Source organism: Neofelis nebulosa, chromosome 3 (assembly GCF_028018385.1).
Source record: "Neofelis nebulosa isolate mNeoNeb1 chromosome 3, mNeoNeb1.pri, whole genome shotgun sequence".
In the NCBI taxonomy this organism is placed as follows: domain Eukaryota; kingdom Metazoa; phylum Chordata; class Mammalia; order Carnivora; family Felidae; genus Neofelis; species Neofelis nebulosa.
Genome location: NC_080784.1, coordinates 102,533,439 through 102,557,782, shown reverse-complemented (window position 1 = coordinate 102,557,782; position 24,344 = coordinate 102,533,439). Strand labels below are relative to the sequence as shown.

The 24,344-nt window shown below is 38.9% G+C and overlaps 1 protein-coding gene across 1 annotated transcript in view; it reads left to right on the top strand.

Annotated features, from left to right (window-relative positions):
• AFG2A (AFG2 AAA ATPase homolog A) overlaps positions 1 to 21,950 on the top strand; it is a 364,625-nt gene extending 342,675 nt beyond the window's left edge. The window contains exon 16 of the mRNA XM_058721440.1: positions 18,638 to 21,950. Coding sequence (XP_058577423.1) covers positions 18,638 to 18,814 — 177 coding nt within the window. The 3' untranslated portion in view covers positions 18,815 to 21,950. The remainder of the gene's footprint in view (positions 1 to 18,637) is intronic.
• The last annotated feature ends 2,394 nt before the right edge of the window (positions 21,951 to 24,344 follow it).

The following is a 24,344-nucleotide window of genomic DNA, read 5'->3' as shown; positions in this document are numbered from 1 at the left end:
TTTATAAATTATTCATCTATTCCTCCCCCCCCCTTTTACTGAGCAAAAACTTGTCTTCTACAGCACTGATCCTACTAATGCTTGCTAGAGTCTCACAGGGGTGACAGCTCCAGTCCTTCTCCAGGAGTCTTTTGAGTACTAGAGGGTTTCCCTGATTTCTCACTGCTGACCTCATTCATTCTGGCTACCTACCTAATCCTTGGTGTTTCTTTTGGCATGTGATATAAACCCCTCTCACATCTATTCTCTCTCCTGAGAGGAGTCAGGCTTATTTTATCAGTTTCAATTGTTAATCAGGACTCATTTGTCCTGGACTTTAGGGTCTTTTTTTCTCCTATGCTTGTTTTTTTTCCTACATATTCAGTATTTCTATTTATACCCAACTAGCATGCCAGCAAGGTTTTTATCTGATATGTTTATCCCACAGACAAAGCATAGCTATTAAAGAATCACCTCCAATCCAACCTTTATCCACTAGTTAGGCCCTTGTGATAGGATTGTCAGTTCTAAGTTTTCACATGACTCCACGTAAATCAGAAGAATTTGGTCAGATTAAATGGTACGGGGCAAAGAGAAAAGAATATATTACCAATGGATTTAAGCCTGGATGATTTGGAGAATGATGTATCTATCCCTGAAAATGAGTTGGTGAGGCAGGCAGTTTTCAGATCAAGGTGATACATCTGATGTTGAATACCTTGGGTTGTAGGTCCCTAGAGAGAGGCCTGAGCTGAAGATGAATATTTCAAAGATATTTGCATAGGAGTGATAATTGAAGACATGAGAGGAGATTCATTTTTCAAGAAGTGACAGGTAAAAGACTAGAAACCAAAGGCCAAGAATAATGTATCTATATTGGAAATGTCTATGGCGTGTAAGCATGTGATCTTCTGAGAATTGGAAGTTAGTCCTAGAACATTATCATGTACGTGAAAAACTGATGTAGGAGAACCACACTGGTTTGAATCACCAGGATAAAGAAGAGTCCCGATTTTCCTGTTATCACTTCCCTAAGTCCATGATGCTGCCGTATCTGAGCTGACCTTAATCCCACTAGTATCCCCATTAGCACTACTGCTGCCTTTACCATTACAGCAGCCTACTAGTCACAGTAGTGTAACCAGGAGGTAGTGACTGAGTGTGCGCTTCAATAGCCAAGCTTTGGAGAAAAGGCAGGCGGGTTCTGTAGCATGATGCCACTTGAGATGTGGAGAGGTTCAGCGGTGACTAGAGCTGGTAGAGGCTAGAGATCTTCAAAGGTTGGCTGGAGCTGAGCAAAGCAGAAAATTGGAAGAACTGAGGCAAATAAAGGAGCCAGAAAATATGATTTTTAAGACTCACCTTTTTTAAATGCTCAACATCACTCATCATCAGGGAACTACAGATCAAAACCACAATGAGATACCACCTTACACCTGTCAGAATGGCTAACATTAACAACGCAGGCAACAACAGATGGTGGTGAGGATGCAAAGAGAAAGGATCTCTTTTGCACTGCTGGTGGTGCAGCCACTGTGGAAAACAGTATGGAGGTTCCTCAAAAAATTAAAAACAGAACTGCCCTACAACCTAGCAGTTGCACTACTAGGCATTTATCCAAGGGATACAGGTGTGCTGTTTCAAAGGGACATATGGACCCCCATGTTTATAGCAGCACTATCGACAATAGCCAAAGTACGAAAAGAGCCCAAGTGTCTATCAACAGATGAATGGATAAAGAAGATGTGGTACATATACACAATGGAGTATTACTTGGCAATCAAAAAGAATGAAATCTTGCCATTCTCATCAATGTGGATGGAACTAGAGGTTTTATGCTAAGTGAGATTAGTCAGAGAAAGACAACTATCATATGACTTCACGCATATGTGGAATGTAAGATACAAAACAGATGAACATAGGGGAAAGGAAGCAAAAATAATATAAAAACAGGGAGGGGGACAAACATAAGAGACTCTTAAATGCAGAGGACAAACAGGGTTGCTGGAGGGGTTGTGGGTGGGGAGATGGCTAAATGGGCAAGGGGCATTAAAGGAAGACACTTGTTGGGATGAGCACAGGGTGTTATACATAGGGAATAAATCACTGGATTCTACTCCTGAAATCAATATTGCACTTGGATATAAATTTTTTTAAAAAAAGACCTTTTTTAAAATTTTGAATGAGCAATGGTTGAAAAGCAAGATTCTGTAATCATATCCATGCTACAGTGAATAGGAGCATCTTAACCTGGTTCTTCTTTGCTTTTCACTTTTGTCCTACTTGACCATTTTAGACTTTGACCAACATATAAATAAGTTTTAAAAAGGAACAAAAGACTGGAAACAACTCAAATGTACATTACTTGGGACCTGGTTGAATAAACTATGCAGTTGTAAACAATAAGAAGTGGTTTCTAGGATAAATTGTTAAGTAAAAAAAGGCAAGGCAGAGAAAAGTGTGAATAGTATGCTAACATTTAAAGAAGAGGATGGCAAGAGAAGGTAGGGAAGCTTCAGTTTTTAAATATATCCCAGCCAATAAATGGAGAAGGAATAACACATAAGAGCACCATTTCGCAATATTTAATGAAGTAAAGGACTTAGACAATCACAAGTAACTATGAAACCATAGAAAACTACTAAACCTTATGTACCCCAACATCATGTATGAAGTATTTGTTCCCAAAACATCAAGCCACTCAAGCCTCTAGATCTTATTATGAGTTTACAGGAAATACAGGAGACAGAGGAACATGTTAAATCACACCACAGAGATGCTGTCAAGAAAATAAAGAACTGTGTAGGACATATAATCCTGTTTCATCAACATAAATTGTAAGGAGAAGACGGAGAGGATTTTTTAGAAATGAGATACATCAACTAAATACAATACGTAGGTCTTATTTTGATCCCAGTTCAAACAAGAGGGCTATGGAATGCGTTTATGAATAAATGGCAGTATTGTAATACTGACTAAATATTGATAATACTAAGGAATTATTGCTACTTTAATGTGGAATAATAATGTGGGTTTTTTAAGGAAAAATCATTCTTTTAGATACATGCTGAAATATTTATGGATTAAATACTAAATATATTAAATATGCTGTGATTCTGGGATTTGCTTTAAAAACTTGAGTGCAGTGGTGAAGTGTAGGCAAAATAAGGTTGGCCATGAGTTGCTTGTTGTTAAAGCTAAGCAACAGATTGATGAGAGGTCACTGTTCATTATTGTCTACTATTGTGTATATTTGCATTTTCTCTTGTTTAAAAAAAAAAAAAATAAAGGGAGGGAGATACTATTATCTCCCTAAATGTTTACTAAGGATTTTAGTCTCCTCTGTCTCCCCCTTCTTCTCTCTTCTCAGGGGCAAGAATTGGGCAGGTTTACAAAGTATGGTGGTGCTGTCATGAAAGACACTTCCAGTCATCTTTCAGCCACTCAGCTGATATAATGAAGTCAGAGCACTGCAGGCTTCAAATGCTGTCCATTTCATTCCCCTGTTCCTTAAGCCTTGTCAACACACATTTCCAGTTACATGCATTTCCAGTTACAATTGAATTTAGGGACTGTCTCCAAATAAAATTTCCATAACTTCCAAACTAAACAGCTCCAGACTTGAACCTTGTATGTATTAGCTATTTATGGCCCTTCCCCCGTAAAAAGTTGAGTTTTTGTTTGCTTTCTTTTTCTGATTTTCGTTGTGACTTCTCCAACTGATAAGAAAGAGAATGGATTTAACACAAAGATAACTTTAACCATAACCTATTCTGGAATCATCATTCAAAAGAATAGCTTTACTTTTTTCCTATAGCTTCCATAATCATTTCCAAAGAAATTGACTGGTGGCCCCTAAGGCTTTTCAACTTTATCATATTTTGGATATCTGTGGCCTGGAAATCAGTTGTACAGCTCAGAATGTTACCTGAACCCCTGATGAGCAGCGTGGTCTAAGAAAACAGCAGCTAGAAACAACTGGAGCCCCCCTGCAGCATGCTGAGCACTGTTTTTTTGGAAGCATGGCCAGCTAGAAGCAAGGGAGGCCATTGCACCACTGGGCACAAGTTCCAGAGTGGCATCTTCTCACAGAACATTTAGAGGTAATATGTTGCCAAGAGAACATTTGAGAGCATTGTATAAGCAACACAAGTTTACTTGCACATAGAGAAAGAGGAAAGCCACTTTTTACATCCTCCCTTTCATTCCTTCCACCCGCCAACATACGCCTGCCTTAAATCACCTGTACTTCCAGCCCTTCCATGGATCTTCACCTCCTGCCTCCAAAAACATTACAGAATTGCCATGTCATCACAGTGTGACCACAGATACACACACACACACACACACACACACACACACACACACAGTTGATTTGGTACAGGGGAATGACCTACCTCAATATGGCCCCATCATCATACCCTTCTCCCCAGCCACAGTGATTGGACCACGGTACTCAGACACTTTCCACAGGAGTTTTCATCACTGAAACTGAGAAAATGAGGACTTGGTAGTGGCTGAAGCTGTAAGATATAAAACATAAAAACCGTATTGCCATGTTTTCTACTATGTGGGGAAAACCACTCTGTAGTTAAAGAGGAATAAAACCAAATAAAGTACAGAGAGAAGCAGAGAATCCTGATAGTATTCCAGTCCCTGGTTCCAGATGGTCTGCTGTGCCCAGCCTCACTCTTGTCCTTAGGTTCCGTTAGAGTCAATAATATCCTTATAATAAATTCCTCCTTTTGATTCTAATTAGGTTTCTGTCCCTAGCAGTTGAGCCCTAATATACAGCAGATGTCACAGCTGATTGCACCTATTTCCAGACACAAGAGAAGCTGAGGCAGAATTCAGTCCACCTTGCTCAGAGGCATTCACAAATGTAGTGTGAAAACTACTTATGAGTCTCCTTTGATTAAAGTTAGCCTGGTCGCATTTGTTACGGCAATTAAAGAATACATAGCCTTAAAAGTCTTTTCAGTACTTGGGTTTCTTCTTAAAGTAAATAAATCAAAAGTGTTCATTAAAAGATTGATATAAAAATTTAATAATTCTGAGGTTAACCTAAAAACTTAGCCTAATCTTCCATGGGAACATTTGTGTGTATGTGTGTGTGGGTTTTAAATTCCACAAATATTACTAAAATGAGCAGCTGGCAGAAAGATGTTTTAAAATATTCTGTTTCAGCATGTAAAATCTCGTTTTATTACAGAATTCTTTTGTTAAAGGCACAGACAGCTATGCTGGGTTACTGCCAGAGTGATGGGATTTTAACAGTTCGGTTAATTTTAAAAGATTTGCAAATGCTGGGTTTCAGAACTACATGGTAAAATGTACTGTGCACTTTAAAAACTGCTTAAACTCAAAAAAAAAAAAAAAAACTGCTTAAACTCATGCCACATCTTGTGAACTTACATTGCATCTGCAAATGAGTGTGCACGTGTATGCACGTGTGTGTGTAAACACAATTGTCTACCTTCATATGTATGTATGTATATGTTTATCTCAAAGAGAACAGAGCTGGGGGGAGAGAGCAAGATGGACCTGTAAAATAATTCAGAATTTCCCTTGGCTTTCCCATTCTTCAGTGTAACTATGGAATGAGTACAAACGATATCTTGAACACACTGTTGCAAAGGTGATATGGGTTTATTTCCAGTTAGATACCAGCATGCTAAAATGGAGGTGCTTGTTCCCAAGGCATACCCTATCTAAAATCTAGTGATTAGATCTACAAATGAAAAAGTACACCCATAAGAGGAAAGTCTTGACACTTGCTTCAATTTTCTCCATGTTATAACATTATAGAGTGCTTTTATGTGTATGTATTTTACCATTTATAATAGAAAATACATTAAGATTGCAAAATAGCTTCCATTGTATCATAATCCCCTTGTGTTCAGTTGACTCATCTCTGTGAAAAAGAAAAATTCTTTTCATGAGAAATGTCTGTCAGTCTCTTTCCAATGATATATTTTTTTGATGGTTAGGAATCTGAGCAAAGTTTGCCTAGTATAAAACAATTAGGTAAAAGTATGGATACAGTCTTGAAATATATTAAATATACATACTCAAATTCACTCAATTTTATGTCTTTAGATTTTAAGAACTTAATGAATAATTTGTGCTTTAAAAATTCACCATTAGCTCTTTAATGTACTAACTGCCACATTTCTGATAACCAAGCCAATCCCACTAAGTGATAATTCAAGGCACCTTTTAAATTAAATTTTTAATGATTTTTTTATTATCAATAAGTAGTTTCATCTACCTTGCTTTCCCACAACACCTTCTACATCTGTTGATTGCTCTAATGGCCTTTCTCATAGTTTTTAGTTTAGTCTTTACAACTAGATATTTTTAAGTCTTTAGGAAACTTTCTGGCTTTTTCATTGCTGAACTTGACATAAACCTTATTCTCTCATAAGCAGTTTTGCAAAGGAGTTTGGGTAACATTAGTTAAGAAGGAATGGTTAGGTTCCATAATCCATTAAGTAATGGACTTAAGGTCAGAAGAGAAACATGTAAGTGTTTTAGTTAGTCTTCATAAGCCGAATTATCTTTATTCCCCACCTTGACTTGGCCTATGAGTAACTAATGAAAATGATTGTCCTGTGTGGCTTTTACAGGTACTTGTAACTTCTTCTAAGTTGTATCACATACATAATGATTTTAGTATTAAAACGTAAGAGCTGTATCTCATGTGTCTTTCAAATCAATAAACACAAAGATTTTCCTTTTTTTCCCTTTTTAATGGAAATGCAGTATAAGACAATAAGCCATATAATTTTGCAGATAAGAAAACAACCCCATCAGTTTCTAAATACCCAGTGTGTACTGTTATTACCAAACATCAAAGTCTACATTAGGTTTTTAAGTCTGAAAATTCACTTATGGGCTAACTAAAATTGCACATAGTTAATATATGTCACTTGTAAATCCTAATCTTATCTTGGATACTTAGGTTTTTAATTCCTTAACTAGTGTGCTTAAATTTTCAGTCTTTGTGTATTATCTTAGCTTTTTTTTTTTTTTAATAAATGAAATAGGATATTGGTCTTTAGGTTCCTCTTCATGTCAATAAAGACCTAAGTAAGTTATACCTGGTGGCAGCTGTTGAATGTTTATAAGGTACAAGAGGAAGGTCTAAGAAAGCAAAAACTACTTTCCCGTTACAGTGATTAACTCCACATTGTAACTCCTGTACTCCTCAACTGTGATAATTCTAGCCAAATTACATTCTTACAATAATAAGATAGATATTATTATGAAGCATTCATAGGATTTTAAAAGATTTGAAATATAGTAACTATAGCACAGTGGTTCTTAACCCTTTTTGGATAATGGTTTCTTTTTTAGAATATGATGAACACTTTGAACCATCTTTCTAGAAAAAAAAGAAAAAATATATATGTATATGTAAATTTTTAAGGGTTTCAATATATTCTTAGATCCATTTGGATATCCATAGACCCTAGGTTAAAAATCTTTATTACATGGCCAGTAAGCACACAAAACTGGTGAAGTTTTTACATACAATGTGATGTGCATAAAGTATAAGATAAGTAATTATAAGTAATCTTTTCACTTCCTGTCATGTGCTGATGGTATACGTAGTGTTTGCTCACCAGGACCTATCTTCAGAAGCCCCCTAGCTAGGTACAAATTGTCAAGTCATTTTTTTTCTGTTTAACACAGATAGCCATTAAACAACATGCCATTCTTATAAAATGATTTTAGAGATGCCATGCAAGGCTGCTGATCGGCTGGACCAGCATGCAGCCGCCCAGAGAATGGAAAAAGAGAAAGGAGCTCACTATAGATTAAGACTGAGCATTAGGGTGGGTGAAATGGGTGATGGTGGCCAAAAGGTACAAACTTCCAGTTATGAAATAAGTCTTGGAGATGTAATGTACAGCATAGTGACTATAGTTAATAATCGTGTGTTGTATATTTGAAAGTCACTAAGAGAGTAGATCTTAAAAGTTCTCATCACACACACACAAAAGTGTGTAACTATGTGGTGATGATAGAGTTACACTGTGGTGATCATTTCATAATACATATATATACTGAATCATGTTGTATATCTGAAAGTAATAAAATGTCCTATTCCATCATTGCTCAAAAAAAAAAAAAAAATGGCTGTAAAGGGGGAAAAGGATCTAACTCCCAAATACTCTACTCTGTGAGAGCTCAAAGATCCCGAGCTGAACAAAATGCAAAAAAAACTACCCAGGGCATCTGTGACGCTACAGAGTTTCAGAGGAAACATTTTTATGTGTGTGTTAGTAGGGCAAGATGTGGGGACTGGCTGTGAAGATGGCTGACAGGGGAGAAAACATGTGGTGTGGTTTAACACCACTGCCTACACCTTCCCCCTACCCATCCCCAAAGCCACCACCTCCCTATCTCCCACAACACTGGCAGAGAGGATCAAACCCTCCAGACTTAGAGGAGAGACTTATAGCAAGCTGACCTTTCCTGGGTCTCCTCTCCCAAAAACATTCCCTGTCCTGCTCTTCTCTCCTCTTTGCCTGGAGCCAACCTCAAGGTCTCCCATTTATGGATGCTTTTACCCAAGAACTGGTACCTTTTCCAGCTTTCTGGCCATAGCTTGGTCAGCAGTCTTACAAGATTCACAAGTACACACCTCCACTTAGGATGAATCATTGTTCCCAAGACGTTTTTACCTTTTTAATCCATAGTAGACAATTATCTTGGCTGCAGTTGTCACAGCAGGAGGTGTGTGTGTGTGTGTGTGTGTGTGTGTGTGTGTGTGTGTGTGTGTTTAAGGCAAAAACTAATTTAGATCACTGTTCAGAGATGACCTCAGCAGGAGACCTTTTTGCAGACTCCCAAAGGTCAAGGGACATGCTAACCTGTTATGTTGGGGAGTAGAGCAGAGCAAAGGCTGGAGAGCCTTTATGGGACTTCAAGTCTAGTGAGGGAGATAGACATTTACCACAGATAACTCTATATGCTTCCTGGAAACTGTGATATGATAGAATAGTTCAAGTTGCTACCAGACCATTAAACAAGTGATCCTGAAGCAATCAGACCTGGGAAGATAGTGAGGTTGCCTCCAGGAATGCCTCCCAATGGAAACGTTTACACTGAACTTTGAAGGGTAAATAAGTTAGCCAGTACTGTGCACATCTTGTTCCATGAAAACATTTTGTTTTCTTCACTGCTCTATTCCTGTGGGTACGTTGTACCTGGTACCGTGCAGGTGGTCAATAAAGACTTTTTGAGTAAAGGAATGAATTAGGGGCTCCCAATATCAGTTTGCCCTCTCACCCCTTCCCCTACTACATGGTTCCTGCTTTTTGCATTACCATACCAGTTGGTGTATTTTTTTTTCAAAACTAAAAATACTTCTTTTCTTATATGGTTTAATTAATGTTAGAAACATTTAAAATTCCCATAGGTACATATGGTTGTAGAAACAGTAAGAATGAAAACTCCCAAGTCTTTCTTTCCCCAGCTCTTTCCTCTGTGGAATGATAGATTCGTTTGTAAATTGTAAAAAAAAAAAAAAAAAAAATGAAAACTAGGATGGGCTTCTCCGAGCAGGTGGTAATGATGAAAGGTTGCACATTTGATGTACATAAACTTCAGTGTTATGTACAGATCATCAAAATTAAGCAACCAATGGACTCCTCCACCTTCTTTAATGTCATTAGGCTTTAGTGTGTTTTTACAGAAATTCTTTTCTTTTGACTCAGTACCAGGCATGGCATTCTAGATAGTGACTTTAACATAATCCCAGATGGATTAATTATCATAAAGCTTATTTTGCAGACAATCTAAGGAATTTAGCCCAAGGGCAATAGGCAATTCCTTAAATCTGAAGTTTGCCCCCCACGATCCTCACTTCTAGCCTCATCACATAAAAAGTTTTCGGTGAGGTGGCAATGTGAAGTACCCTAAAGCAAGCGCGACTCTTCCCGTCTGAATTCCCTTCTCGGGCCCTGTTTTACGCCGCGAGCTGCTTTCTTGGCAGTTTGGGGCGCCCCTCGCCGTTTGTGCGTGTGACAGCCTGACTTCCATCTGCTGCTCTGCGGCCAGGAGCCTGCTGCGCTCCCTTCAGTCACATCTTTCATGCCCGGCCATTCAGCCACCTTTCAGCACGTCTCAATGGGCCGGGGAGAATGGGCCTTCGGCATCCACATGAGCACATAATCTCCCAGGTAGCCTCCTCCTTGAAGCACCTCCAGTGCACGCTGTTCGCAAACAGCAGGACACCACTCTCTACTGGGCTCCTAATCCCTCCGACACACAGGGGAAGGAGGTCGCCGGGCTGTGAAAGAGAAAAGAAAGGCGAGGGGGCGGGAGGGCGGGAGCGCACACAATGTCAGCCCGCGGCCGCCAGCGGCTGCGCCACAATCAGCGCCAGCTGCAGCCCAATTAAGCTCAACAGGTCACAGGTGTTCCAGACAGAAGATGCTTTTAACAAAACCACTTTCTTGAAAATACCTAAGACTTTTTAAAGCACTGCAGCCCATTTCTTTTGGTGGATTCTTTAAAGCTATTTAGTACACTTGAAATACAAAGAAGCTGAAAAGCACATTTAGGCCTCGCTGGAAGGCGCCCTTTCTTCTTGCCAAACAGCAGGAGCAGCAGCGCGGCCGCCGCAGGGCCCGGGGAGCACCGCTCTGCCTCTGCGTGGATTCTGTGCAGCTGCCCGGGCCTGGGCTGGGGCGGCTCTCTTCTCCGGTTCCATCCCTGCGGATACTCTGCCGCGTACCGTGCCGTTCACCTGCTAGTGCTAGAAACTGCCCCCTGGCTGTATCCCTGTACTCATACCCTGCAGTCCCTAGGCTGCCGCGGCCGGTTCCCTAAGAACTTTGAAGCAGCACTGCCAGGGACTGATTAGGTACACGAGGTCAGCTTTACAGAGCTGCGGTTCTCACCGTCCGAGGACACCCTATGAATAAGCCTCCTCTTCCGGCACGTTTAAAATTGCCGACTTTTTCTCCACAGATCTGAGGCCTTCCTTTGCCTGCAGAGTGGGGTGATGGGAGCCAAACAGAACGTCAGCTGTGTTACCCTCCCGCCTCTTTTGGAGGACACATCATCTCTGCGAGGTCGTTAGGAACTTGGTGACGGTTAAGTTAGAATTTCAACCTGCCTTTTGGAAGTGCGCAAGCAGTTCTTAGCTCCCCCATTAGGCCTACTTGGGGCAGCATCCCTTTTTCCCAACTTTACATGCCACTCATGGGGATGTGTTCCTGATGTCCTTCTCATAATCTGGTAACAGCCAACAGAAAAGGGCACATACTACCCAGGCCTTATTTGGAAGTCGAAGCAATTGTACGTAAATTAATGTTGGGTTTCTAATCTGTCAGTGCCCAGAAAAGAAGGTGGTGCTCCTGTTAAACTGGAAAGAACACAGGCAGGGCTATAGCACAGGATACCCAAAGTAGCACCCAGCATTTTCAGGTTTTTCTACCCAATGACTAGGTTTTGGTAAAGTCTTTGCCTTGATTATTTGTCACATCATTTTTTTTTTTAAACTACTACTGCCTGCTTAGAAACCGTGTGGGTTTTCATTTTCGCAATACCCCTGTTTCTCTTTTACTAAGCTGAGCCACCTGTTTAAACTCTTCTTGTCTCGTGCATTGGGGGAAAGAACCCTAGGCTGTGTATAAGAGGTTTCATTTTTTTTCCACAGTGAAGTAAGACATTGTTCTTATTCTTCATGGCATTCAGAATTCTGCACAATTGCCTCTTTTGCCCTTTTGCATTTAAAAGTGAGGTAATTAGATTTCCCAAGGTTCAATGGTCAAGAGCCTTCTCCTCCTGGGAAGTTGCTTCCCCACACCCTCCCGAGTGGAGTTGTCTCACATAATCCAGTTATTGCTGTTTTGTTCTTCTAAAGGCACTGCTTTTTCAGAAGGCAAGTATAGCATAAAAATTCATACTCATATGTCCTCTTTCATTGCTGAGTTACTTTTTCCCTGCATTTGAAAATGATTACTATTTTCCTCAGTGACTTTGTTTTGAGGATTTCTAAATATTTTCACTAAAAATCGTTTCCTTTCCTACCTGTTGGGAGCTCATTTCAGATACACCTTAATAGAGAGTTCCTGCTTTTTATGTTGTCTTTCAGGTATCTGTTGGCTCTATTACTATTGTAGAATAAATGAAAAGAGAATTTGTGGCATGTTGGCACCAAAGAAATGGGTGTCATGGCCACCGAAACAACGTGTCTTAGTTTAGCTCTGACAATGAAATCTTAGGCCCACTCTGCTTGTATTTTGTCTCATTTTCCCAAACAAATAATACTTTCACTTTTGCAGCAAGGCACATATACATCTTAAAGGTTTGGGAATCAATTTTTTAGTCAAAACTGAAAAAAGAACACAGACTTCAGACACTCAGTTTTACAGAGCCAGCCAAAACAGTGTTGCTTTTCCAGCCTAATGGCGAAAGCAACCTTACTGGTAGTTGGCTAATAATTCATTTAAATGATCTAGTCTGCAGCCTATGGGGGAAGAGGAGGACATGGTGAAGGGATTAGGGGAAAGCTTCCAAAATCCTTTTTGCCAAAGATATTAATGCATTCAAGTGCCAAGAGTTTTCTTTCTAAACAGGTTGGTTTAACATTCCAGACAGTCTGTGATTCAAATTCATCTATTCGTCTACACATCTTCTCAAGAGGTTCTTCTGTAGCCTCATGGAAGAAATTCAGCTGAATTCCCCCATCACTGAACAGTCCCAGATTCCATGTGGTTTTGAATGCGATGCCAGGAGAATGATGAGTTGTGTGGTCCCTGTATACACTGTATACATACATATATATATACATATACATGTGTATATACATGTATATACACATGTATATGTATATATATGTATATATACATGTATATACATATACATGTATATATACATATACACACGTATATACATATACATATACACACGTAAAAACATACATATACACACGTATATACATATACATATACACACGTATATACATATACATATACGTGTGTATATGTATATATACATGTATATGTACATATACGCGTATATATACACGTATATGTACGTGTATATATACATATACGCGTATATATACACGTATATACATATGTATGTACGTGTATATATACATATACGCGTATATACATATACATATGTATGTACGTGTATATATACATATACGCGTATATACACGTATATACATATGTATGTACGTGTATATATACATATACGCGTATATACATATACATATGTATGTACGTGTATATATACATATACGCGTATATACATATACATATGTATGTACGTGTATATATACATATATATATACATATATACATATGTATATATATATATGTATGTATACAGTGTATACAGTGTATACAGGGACCACACAACTCATCATTCTCCTGGCATCCATATATATATATATATATACCATATATATACCCTATATATATATGTATATATGTATGCCATTCTCCTGGCATACATATATATGTGTGTGTGTGTATATGTATATATAAATATGCATACTTAAACTTATCTCATTAGGTTTTCTTACAAACTTTAGAGATAGTAATGAGAAAACTCCTACTTGAAGTTAAAAGCCCTTGTCAGTTTCTATAGTATCCAATCCCAAATAAAGAGAGATGTATTGGCAAATTTAATCTAAAAAAGACCTCACTCTTTCAGAGTTTAATACAGAAAAGAAAATCCATCAACAGTTGATTGATGCCAGGTTATTTTGATCAAATGGGACAAAAGATCACCATTTGCACAATTTTGGGGTTCTCCCCCCCCCACCAAAGCTTCCATTTCAGTCCCCTAACCTAATATAAATTACTGCATTATTAGTAAATTTTCAGGCATGTTTCTTCATTACAGCACAGTTTTTCCCATGACAACACAGCAAAAACGTTCCCGTCCCTATGTAACAAATTTTGATACCTCAGGAAGCTTCCCTCAAAATAACACAGACATACTTGTATTCTTGATAAAATTTCTAATTTCTATTACTTCTAAGGAAGGAACTAGATTTAAGGTAGGTCCCCAGACTAAAACATTGCTTAAGACAATATATGTCACAGTGTTAAACAATTTTTTTTACTAATGTAACTGACAAAGTACAACTGACAAAGTGTAGGTTATATGAAACATAGATTAAAATATTATAGGATATAGACCAAATATGAAAAAGATACCTATAATGTGTACTTTTTGGAAACTTTGTTTATAGTTAAGGAACTGTTCAGTTCTATTCAACAAATATGCATTGACCGTTTATATCTCCAGAACCCAAATGTGTGCTGTGGCTGTTGCCTTTTGACCCCATTAAACAGACTGGTCCTTCTCCAGTATCTTTTTTCACCCTTACCCTCTTTTCTCTATTCTGGAATAGGAGAGAGCAAAAGAAAAAAAAAAAGGCTATGAAATAGGCAAAAGCCATATTGTGTCCTTAATGAATTGTTTTGTCCCAACGTTTTTTTTGTTTTTTTTTGTTTTTTTTTTTTGGGACAGAGAGAGACAGAGCATGAACGGGGGAGGGGCAGAGAGAGAGGGAGACACAGAATCGGAAACAGGCTCCAGGCTCCGAGCCATCGGCCCAGAGCCTGATGCGGGGCTCGAACTCACGGACCGCGAGATCGTGACCTGGCTGAAGTCGGACGCTTAACCGACTGCGCCACCCAGGCGCCCCATTAATGAATTGTTTTGTATTGGTTAACACCTTCGAGAACGTTTGCTGAAGATCACCAGTAATTCAAGAGATAGCCACTTATAGGTGTTCTGTCAAAACCAGGGCAATTCTGTGTATTGTGGGAAACAGAGTATATGTACTGTTACCTAAAACTTGATCACTAAATACTTGTTCCTCTGAAAAGACATTAGTATGGCAGGGCAAATGCTGGCAGGGGCCCTGAGAGCAAGCTGCACTTTTCTTGGGAAGTATGGTATCTTTGGAACTCATGCTAAAGTAAGTGACCCCAGAGCAAATAGAAACCACCCATCATGAAATGAGCCTCCTAAGAATACTTCCATTTTCACACCTACCTTTCTATCTGGGTTAGGAGAGAGAATCAATAATCCAATTAATGCTTTCATTTTGGAATTTCTAAGAAGCTCTTTCATGAGGAAGAAATAAAAACAAAGGAACCTTTAGGAGTTATTCTCCCTCAGCTGCTTGTGCATCAGCTGCTTGTGAATTGGGTTTAGAGATTTAGAGATGACTGTCATTGACTAGCCTTCACTGTCATTATGGCCCACATGACTTCTGAAAACTATCATTGTTATTTTTAGTGACATTTTGATGACAGAACTTGCCTCTCTCTCTCTCTCTCCCTCTCTCTCTCTCTTTTAAATTCTTCATTTTGGCTACTGAGGCTGGAAGAGTACAATCTCTGGTCTCTTTCTTCCCACCTTGCTGTTTCTTTGCTCACTTTATCCCTCCTGCTCGGAATGCCCTTTTCTCCCCTGTACGTATATCTAAATTCTGTCCTTCCCAGTTCTGTTTATGAAGCAGTAATTTCTCTCTTCTTTGCATACCAAAGCACTTTTCCTTTTGCCTTGCTTAACAGTACCTCTAATACCATGCCACATTGGACAATTGATGTTCATTCCCTACTGGTTTGGGAATACCAGAAGACAGATACCACATCTTGGACATCTCTGAATCCTCTACCGGGCCTCATCTAGTTGTTATACAGAGTAGTTATTCAGTGGATGTTGATTGATGAAAGAGTGACTGGTTAATGATTTATAGTGTCTTACTTCCTCTCAATTACTAGTTGTGTATTGCTAAGCAAATATGATAGGAAAATAAAAATGGTAGAAAATATTGCCTAATTGACTGGTTTTTCAGAGCATCCCTGATAAATAATATGAAACAGGAAAACATTTATCGAAGCAAGTGTTGAATTCAGACAGTCCTTCTGCCACTCTGGAAGTGCTAACAACTGTGATCTGTCTTCTGTACAGAGGAAGACACCTTTCTATGTGGCATCTGAATACCAGGGTTCAGCTGCTCTGATTCCCTTGTCATTATCTCTCAAAGGTTCTACAGGGCATCTTTTTCTAACTCAAACATTGTTAGTGCTCTCGTCAAAACTCTCTCCAACTTTTCTATACCTTACAATTTTGTAGTTCTCCAAATTGGATGGAATTGTTAATTAAGGGTCAGGCCAGTCCTAAATATAGTAAGGGAATTACTCTTGAGTGTTAACATATGCTGGAGGCTCTAAGCTACAAACATCCAGCTTTCAAGTGGCTGTTACTGCTCTGACCACATCTCACCACCAGTGCCCCCCCATCACTGTCCTGGAAGCTGCCACATAAAGGCAAAAAGCAATTTATAGCTTAGGAAAATCTATAGACAGAGATGTGAAGGAAAGAAAGTTGATCTGCAAGAGGAATTGCTCAGGGTTGCTGACCCTAAGGACAGCCTTCAAGGCCTCAGTGACCTGTCACTTCCTATTACCTACATTTCTCTACCATGCCTTGTTAGGCTATCTGAGATTCCAATGATTAGAGTATAACCATTTCTTCTTCTCCCGGTTTGATTACTGTATATTGAGAGAAGGAAGCCTACTAGACTGTTAGTTCTCTTTCTCAGATGTACCAGCAGTGTGAGCTACTCACTATCTGGCCATGTGAACCAAATTCCAGGAACTTGGAGAGGTTCCAGACAGCCTTGTGGTCACCTCTCCCTTTCCTCTGCCCAACCTCCCTACCCCACCCCCCAGCTTACTGTGTTTATCTGGCCACTCTGTTTGCCATGCCCCCATCAGATATTGTACACTATTAGTGGGATCCCTGAATTATACAAAATCAAGGGGTGGGGGGGGGGGGGCGGGGAGTGTTCACATAGCAATTAATTAGTACTGCCATTAGCATTGTCTAGCACATGGGTAGGTACTCAGTAAATGTCTGTAGCCATTATGTACTGGATCCAGTATTCTCTGAGGTAATTCTCAGTTATGAAGTGTGCAAGACCTGGCACTGGTGACTTCCGTACTCCACTTAGCATGGGGAAGGACCCACATGATGGAAACATTCCCTGTACTGTCTCAGACGAAGAGCTAGAAGTCCACCAGCCAGCAGGAAATTCAGGCCTTTCTGCCTCTCCCACTGATCCTTCAAACTTTTCAGCCTTGCAGCCATTGCTTCAAATTCTTGCAGGTAACAGAAGTGCTGCTGAGATGGAGGGAAGGAAGGAGTTGAGGCTTTTCTCCACTTTGTCCCTTTTTCCTCCCTTCGTGGAAGTCCTCAGGGTCCCTTTGGAACAGAGTGGAACCATTGGATAGCCAGTTTACCATGCTAGGCATTTCATGTGCTTTTACTGTGCTTATTAATTATTATATCTTGTTTTCAAAATAACTTTCTGCACCAGTATATGTGATGAAGTTATTTTACTAACCCCTGGAAGTTTTGTTTTTTTCCTTCAACAAGTTGGTAGCCACTCTTTTTGGAAAAGCATTAACATGCATAAGCACTATAGTCAACTTCAGTGCTCATTAATGAAGCCCAGAACTAATAGTTACATTGTCGTAATTTGACAAAGCCATCTAAATCTATGCAAGTTTTTTGAAAGCTCCCTAAACATGCTGCTAAATCCCCTAAAAAGCTACTAAACTGCTTTGGCAGCCATTAGCCCAGCATAAGCAGAGGAACTCTTTTCAGTAAGTGAACAAACAGAGAAAATATGCTGAATGGCTGGACAAATGTGTTTCAGCTGGCCCTTTCATTTACCGATATAAAGGTGCAGTCAGTATCAATCACTGTTTTCCCTGTTGCCCTGAAAATCACAATATCTCTTTTCATCCCACAAGCTCTTTTCACCACAGTAATGTGTCTTTAGAATGACACTGGCATCAGCCTGCTTCCGCTGTCTGAAGTCCAGAGAGCTTAAAAACACATTTCAGGATTCAAGACTTGAACCTTCCTCCCCTTCCGTTTTCCTACCGCCCACTCTGTCCTCCCTCCTTCTGCATCCATTCCACCCCCTCCCCAGATTCTTTTCAATTCTTGCAGCTTTCCTCACTGAGTAAACAAAATTCACTTCTCTGTTCTAAAGTAGCTCTCCAAAGTAAACGTAGAAAACTCTATCTGATATTCCCAAGATTTAAGAACTTGTTCAAGAGATGCACATAAAGAAATGCTTTTACATGTCAGTAATACATCAAAGGTTGAAAGTAATGTGGAAATTCTATGCCATGGCAAGGTGCGCTGATGCGCAGGACTTCACTGTATATCGGAGTAGCTCCCTCCTCTGCCCTCACCCCCTTATCACTTGGTTCTTACCTGCCCCCACCACACATACACACTCATCTTTTGTCATCTTGTATTAGAAGTATGTGCCTGTGTGTCTGTTCCACCTTTATCAGTTGTGGGCTTCTTAAGAACGAATGCCATATCTTATATATCTTTTTGCTGCTCCTGATTCTGAGTATTTACTACATGGTTTTGGAATGAAGGTGATTACTTTTTGTCCTTTTGAAAACTGAAGTGGAATAACCATGAAGATAAATGTTGGCAAGGGTGCTTATAGTTGAAGCAGTTACCACGGATGAATATTTGAAATATATTCAGTTGAATCCATTGAAATATTGATTGTCTTTTCTCTCGCCTTTTTTGTTTTGTATGTTTGTTTTTGTATGTTTTGCTTCAGATTATAGCTGTCTGTAGAGAGGCGGCTCTTCTGGCTCTGGAAGAAGACATTCAAGCCAACCACATTATGAGAAGACATTTTACTCAAGCCTTGAGCACTGTGACACCCAGAATTCCTAAATCATTGAGACGTTTCTATGAAGAGTATCAGGAGAAGAGCGGGCTACATACACTCTGAGAAAGTGTGCATGTTCAGTATGCTAAAAATGCTTTCTAGAGAAAACTTGTTTCTTTTTAAAATTTTGTCTTGAGAGTGTCCAAAAAAAACCTCTCATAAGCAAAATGTCTGAAATTGAGAGGCTTCAGTGTTTAAAGACATTTTAAATCATATGGATACAATGAAAATGTCCATGAAAATCTTTGGACACAAGTTTAAGTCAGTTTTATCTGGAAATGTGTGCTGTTTTAAAGAGCAAACTTCAGCTTTTTCATTTTTGACCTGGTTTATTCATCTCATGAAATGCTTTCCTCACTCCAGAATCTGTTTCACTGCATTACTAAATGCCCAGCCTGTGAGCCTCAGTTTTATACGAGAACATAGAAAATGCATGTGGTTGGGCACCTAAGTGGTTCAGTCATGTAAGTGTCCATCTCTTGATTTCAGCCCACAGTTTGTGAGTTCAAGTCCCACATAGGGCTCTGCACTGCCAGCGTGGAGGCTGCTTGGGATTCATTCTCTCTCTCTCTCTCTCTCTCTCTCTCTCTCTCTCTCTCTCCCTCCCTCTCTCTCTTTCTCCCACTTTCCCCCCGCCACTTGCTCCTCTCTCTAAATAAATAAGTAAAAGAAAATGCGTGTGGATTAATCCATAGTGAGAAGTATTTACAGACCATTATTTTTAAAGGCCAGCCAGTGGAATAGACAAATGCACAAACCAAACTTTTGTGGCCTTGTTTCTAGATATGTATTTGTTTTCATTATAATTCACACCTACATGTTTGCTTTGGCCTTCTTAATCTCTACTTATGGCAATAAAAAAAGAGAGAGAGAGAATTGAGAGTTATTTCATGTAATGCCCCTTGCCAAGTTTAAAAAATTGGAAACATAGGGGCGCCTGGGTGTCTCAGTCAGTTAAGTGTCTGACTTCGGCTCAGATCGTGATCTCACAGTTCGTGATTTTGAACCCCATGTCAGGCTGTGTGCTGACAGCTCAGAACCTGGAACCTGCTTCAGATTCTGTGTCTACCTTTCTCTCTACCCCTCCCCCACTTGTGCTCTGTCTCTGTCTCTGTCTCTGTCTCTCTCTCTCTCTTTCTAAAATAAATAAACATTAAAAAAAATTTTTTTAATTGGAAACATAAGCCCAGTTCAGGCCTAGAGCAATAGACTTGTTTTGTTTTGTTTCATAAGATACTATAAATAAATTGTATGTTCATGTTTTGAGTTGCACACATTTTCAGGTTACCAATAAACTTTTTCATTTCAAAGATAAACCAAATTAATTGTACTATTAGTCATATTTTCTTATGTTGCATTTTAAATATATGTATTTTTGCTCTTAATTCTTTTATCTTTGGAATTTCTTGACACTTTAATATTCTATAAATATCTTTGAAAAACTGTCGGAAATCGATTCCCTGACTTCCAGTTCAGAAACTGGCAATGGAAAGAATGTGCCCTAGATCTTTGAAAATTTCCAGAAAGACTAAGTCAGGCAAGAAACACCTGATTATCAAAATAATGGGACTATACAGTTTTGTGGTGGTAGATATTCTGAAGTGATGTCTCAACTGTCTTATCCTTCGACTATCAAAAATAGATTTGCAAGGCGTTTTTTTCCCAGACTACATTGGTTTATTAGTATATACACGAAATCACCAGGGGACAAAGAATATTACTACTATTTAGAGCTCTGTTGTCAAATAGACACTAGTCACATATGACTATTTAAATTCAAATTTTAATGAATTAAAATTAAATAATATTAAAAGTTTAGTTCACCAGACACGTTAACCACATTTCAGGTGTTCAGTAGTCATGTGTGGCAAATGTCTGCCATGTGGACAGAATAAATTGTAGACCACTTCCATCACTCAGAACGTTCTGTTGGTTTCTGCTGATTTAGAATAGAAGGCTTACACAATGAAATAAATAGGACCTCGAAATTACTTTTATGCTTCCCATTTTCCCTTCAGTTATTAGAGGACCATAACTTCTTCCCTCTAAGTGCCAAGGGCGCAAAATAAATAAAAGAAAAACCTATCCCCAAAGGCCTAAACAGAAAAAATTTTAAATTCTTGTTGCCAATAAAATAAAAACCAGAACAGCAAGCTTCACCTGACACAGGCTTTCAAGCTGGAAGCTGGGTGGTGGGGAGGAAGGTGGTGATCTCAACAAGGAGTTCAGATGTTAATGGCCACTTAGACCCTTCAACCCATGTGACATACAAAGTTATAACTGAGCCTCATACAGAATGCCCAGGTCATTAAAGACCAACACCTTCAGTGTAAGGGCAGACTAGAAAAGAAATTCTTCTGCTGGCAAGAGAGGTCACAGGGAGCCCTCTTGACTTAAGTCTGTGCTTTGGATTAAAAAAAGAGGCTCCTCTGAGAATTCTGACTACAAGCTTACCTGACCACAGGTTCCAGGTTTGAATTTGCACCACCTTTGTGATACGGAAACTTGACACCTAAAAATTAACATGAAAACATCCTTGGAGATATCCTTGGAGTGACTAGCAGTTGCAGTAGTCAGAGGAACATATCCTCACCCAGGCCATAGAGGATTCCAACAGCTAAAACCCTGCTTGCAGAGTGTATAATCCCCAAGGTTGTGGATCACTGGAGCCTCACACTCTGCTAGTAGAGCATAAATTGGTACAGCTACTTTGGAAAGCCAGCTAGCATATCTAGTAATGTTGAAGATTCTATAAATTAAGTGTTCTCTTTGGTGTATATCTCAGAGCAAGTTTTTTACAATGAGGTAACGAATAAGAAAATCATAGCACCATTATTTCTAAGGAGTACGAAACTGGAAACAATCTATCCCATCAGTCAGAGAATGGATTTCTACCCAATACCTACACATTGCTGTACTTATGGCAGTAAAAGTAATTAGAGCTACATGGAAAACAAGAATTTCAAAAAGAACATTTTGGAAGAATACTTGCAATTTTTTTTAAGTTTAAGGCATGCAAAATAATATATGTTGTTTATGGGGACATGTGTAATAAACGACTTTGGAATGGAAATGAAAAGCATCAAATACGGGGGAGGAAATTCCTCAAGGGAGAAAAGGCTGAAATGTCATACCTTAAACTGCATGATGTGAATACACGTATTGATTGCAATACAGTCTACGCTTTTTTTATCCCTAAGTGTTTCATAATAATGCTTAAAAGATGAGCCTTAAATTGGTACATTATGGTGCAAGGGCAAGATGTATCTCTAGCCGTATTCTGCATCCTAACCAACATCACAATCCTGTCATTCCACCCAATCCTTGGACATCCAACGCAATCCACAGTGCCTACCGTTCTGTGTGTCTGGAAAATCAGAAGTACCAGTATGATGGAATAAAATGCAAGAAGGCCAAATTAAAAAAAAAAAAAAAATCAGGCTTTCAGGACCCAAGAAACACTAGAGAAATTTGTTGGTGAGAGTTTGTGTTTAGGTGATACATGCCTTATGGCAGGGATGGGAGAAATTAAATCTGGAGTCAGACATCTGTTTCCATGACACTGATCACACAGGAGTAGGAAGTTAAGAATTTTAAAAGATTTTAGAGCATTACATCTTTAATCTATTACAAACCAATTATTTTTTATATCTTTAGCTAGCTAACTGTTGCCATTGAAAAGGCAAATAGTCTTTATTTGAATTTTGTGCCCTCTTAATAACAGTACCAGGAAAAAATAAGAGTCCTAGAAAAGAGCAGGTCTGGTGTCACTAATTACAATTTACCCCAGTGTCATCTGCATGAGGCTTTTACTTCTGATTCCACAGTGTCATATGTATGGATTTAAAATAGCGTGTGAGGAGCGCCTGGGTGGCTCAGTCGGTTAAGCGTCCGACTTCGGCTCAGGTCATGATCTCACGGTCCGTGGGTTCGAGCCCCGCGTCGGGCTCTGTGCTGGCAGCTCAGAGCCTGGAGCCTGTTTCAGATTCTGTGTCTCCCTCTCTCTGACCCTCCCCCGTTCATGCTCTGTCTCTCTCTGTCTCAAAAATAAATAAATAAACGTTAAAAAAAAATTAAAAAATAAATAAATAAAATAGCGTGTGATCCTATTATTGGGATTTGTTTGTGATTGAATTACACAGTATAGTTCATGGAAAATTTAAGTTCAACAAGAAAAGAAAATGTCCAGTTTCCTGTCTTAAGAAAACAAGACTTTATTGGCATCTGGTCAAAAGTTTGTTGTTGATCCAGATTCTCTCCAGGATTTCGGGATACTCACATTGACATGTTTTTTTTCAGTGCTTAGGTTTTATTTCAAATAATTAAATTAGTGTTTCTATCTAACAACAATACTTAGAAGAATGGCTTCTAGCTTTTACTCCTCTATGACCAGGAAAGTGTGTAAGCTTATTACTGACTGCCCTAACTTTGCTTGAAAAATGTTCAGTTCTGTGTTATTTCTAATGTATTAAACAGGTTTTTTAAATAATGTATAGGTTTTCCACTTTGGAAAAATAATTATTGAAGTTGTAGAAAAACCAAACTTGAGTATATGTTTAATTTATCTTGATCAGGAAAAGACTGCAGAAAGCTGCTATAAAGGTAGAATGAAGTTATTTCACTAGCCTGTTGTTGCTTAAATTTCTGAACTTAAGGTCGTTAGAGTTGGTTTGTTTTGTCATGTTTCCCTGAGTTTTTCTGTTAAAGATGAGCACATACCAAAGCACCCTTTGAAATTATATATGGGTTGAATCAACAGTAATTTTCAAATATGGCCCACACAGAAATTCTTTTTAAAAAAAAATGTTTATTTACTTTTGAGAAAGAGAGACAGAGTGTGAGCAGGGGAGGGGCAGAGAGAGAGAGAGAGACAGAATCCAAACCAGGCTCCAGGCTCTAAGCTGTCAGCACAGAGTCCGACGCAGGGCTCAAACTCACAAACCGTGAGATCATGACCTGAGCCAAAGTCAGACGCTTAACCAACTGAGCCACCCAGGCGTCTCAGGTCCACACAGAAACTCTAATGCCCCAATTGATTTGCCTTCCTTCCTTCAGTTTTCATTATAATAGTTGTACGCATGGATAGACTTTTAGACTTTTTACCTAATATCGATGTCAAATATACTCCAATAGCCTATATCTTTTAGGACTTTATTTTGGGGAAAAGAATTCATTCTAGAAAACTTAGGCAGAAAGAGACGTTGCAAGGTTTTAAATGGTTCACAAAATCATTGGGAAATTTGTAGACTCCTCTTTCAAGACTTAAGTGATAAACATTTCTGGAAAGATGGCTAAAATGGTGCACTTAACACACCACACACAACAGAACTTAAGGAAATTTAAAAAAAGATAAATAGTTCCTCTGTGCTGAAATCAGGGAACAGATAAACTCTGGGTTAAGTATTTCAAAGGCTATCCGGAAAGTACAACACATTTTGGACCAACTTAAAAAGAATCCAGGAAGTTCAGCATATACTTTGCTTGAGAACACATATGATAGGAAATATTTGGTTTTAAGACACCATCAGTTGTAAGATTATTAATTTAAAAACATTCTTTTTTGGAAAATAAATAAATTACTGTGATTTCACTA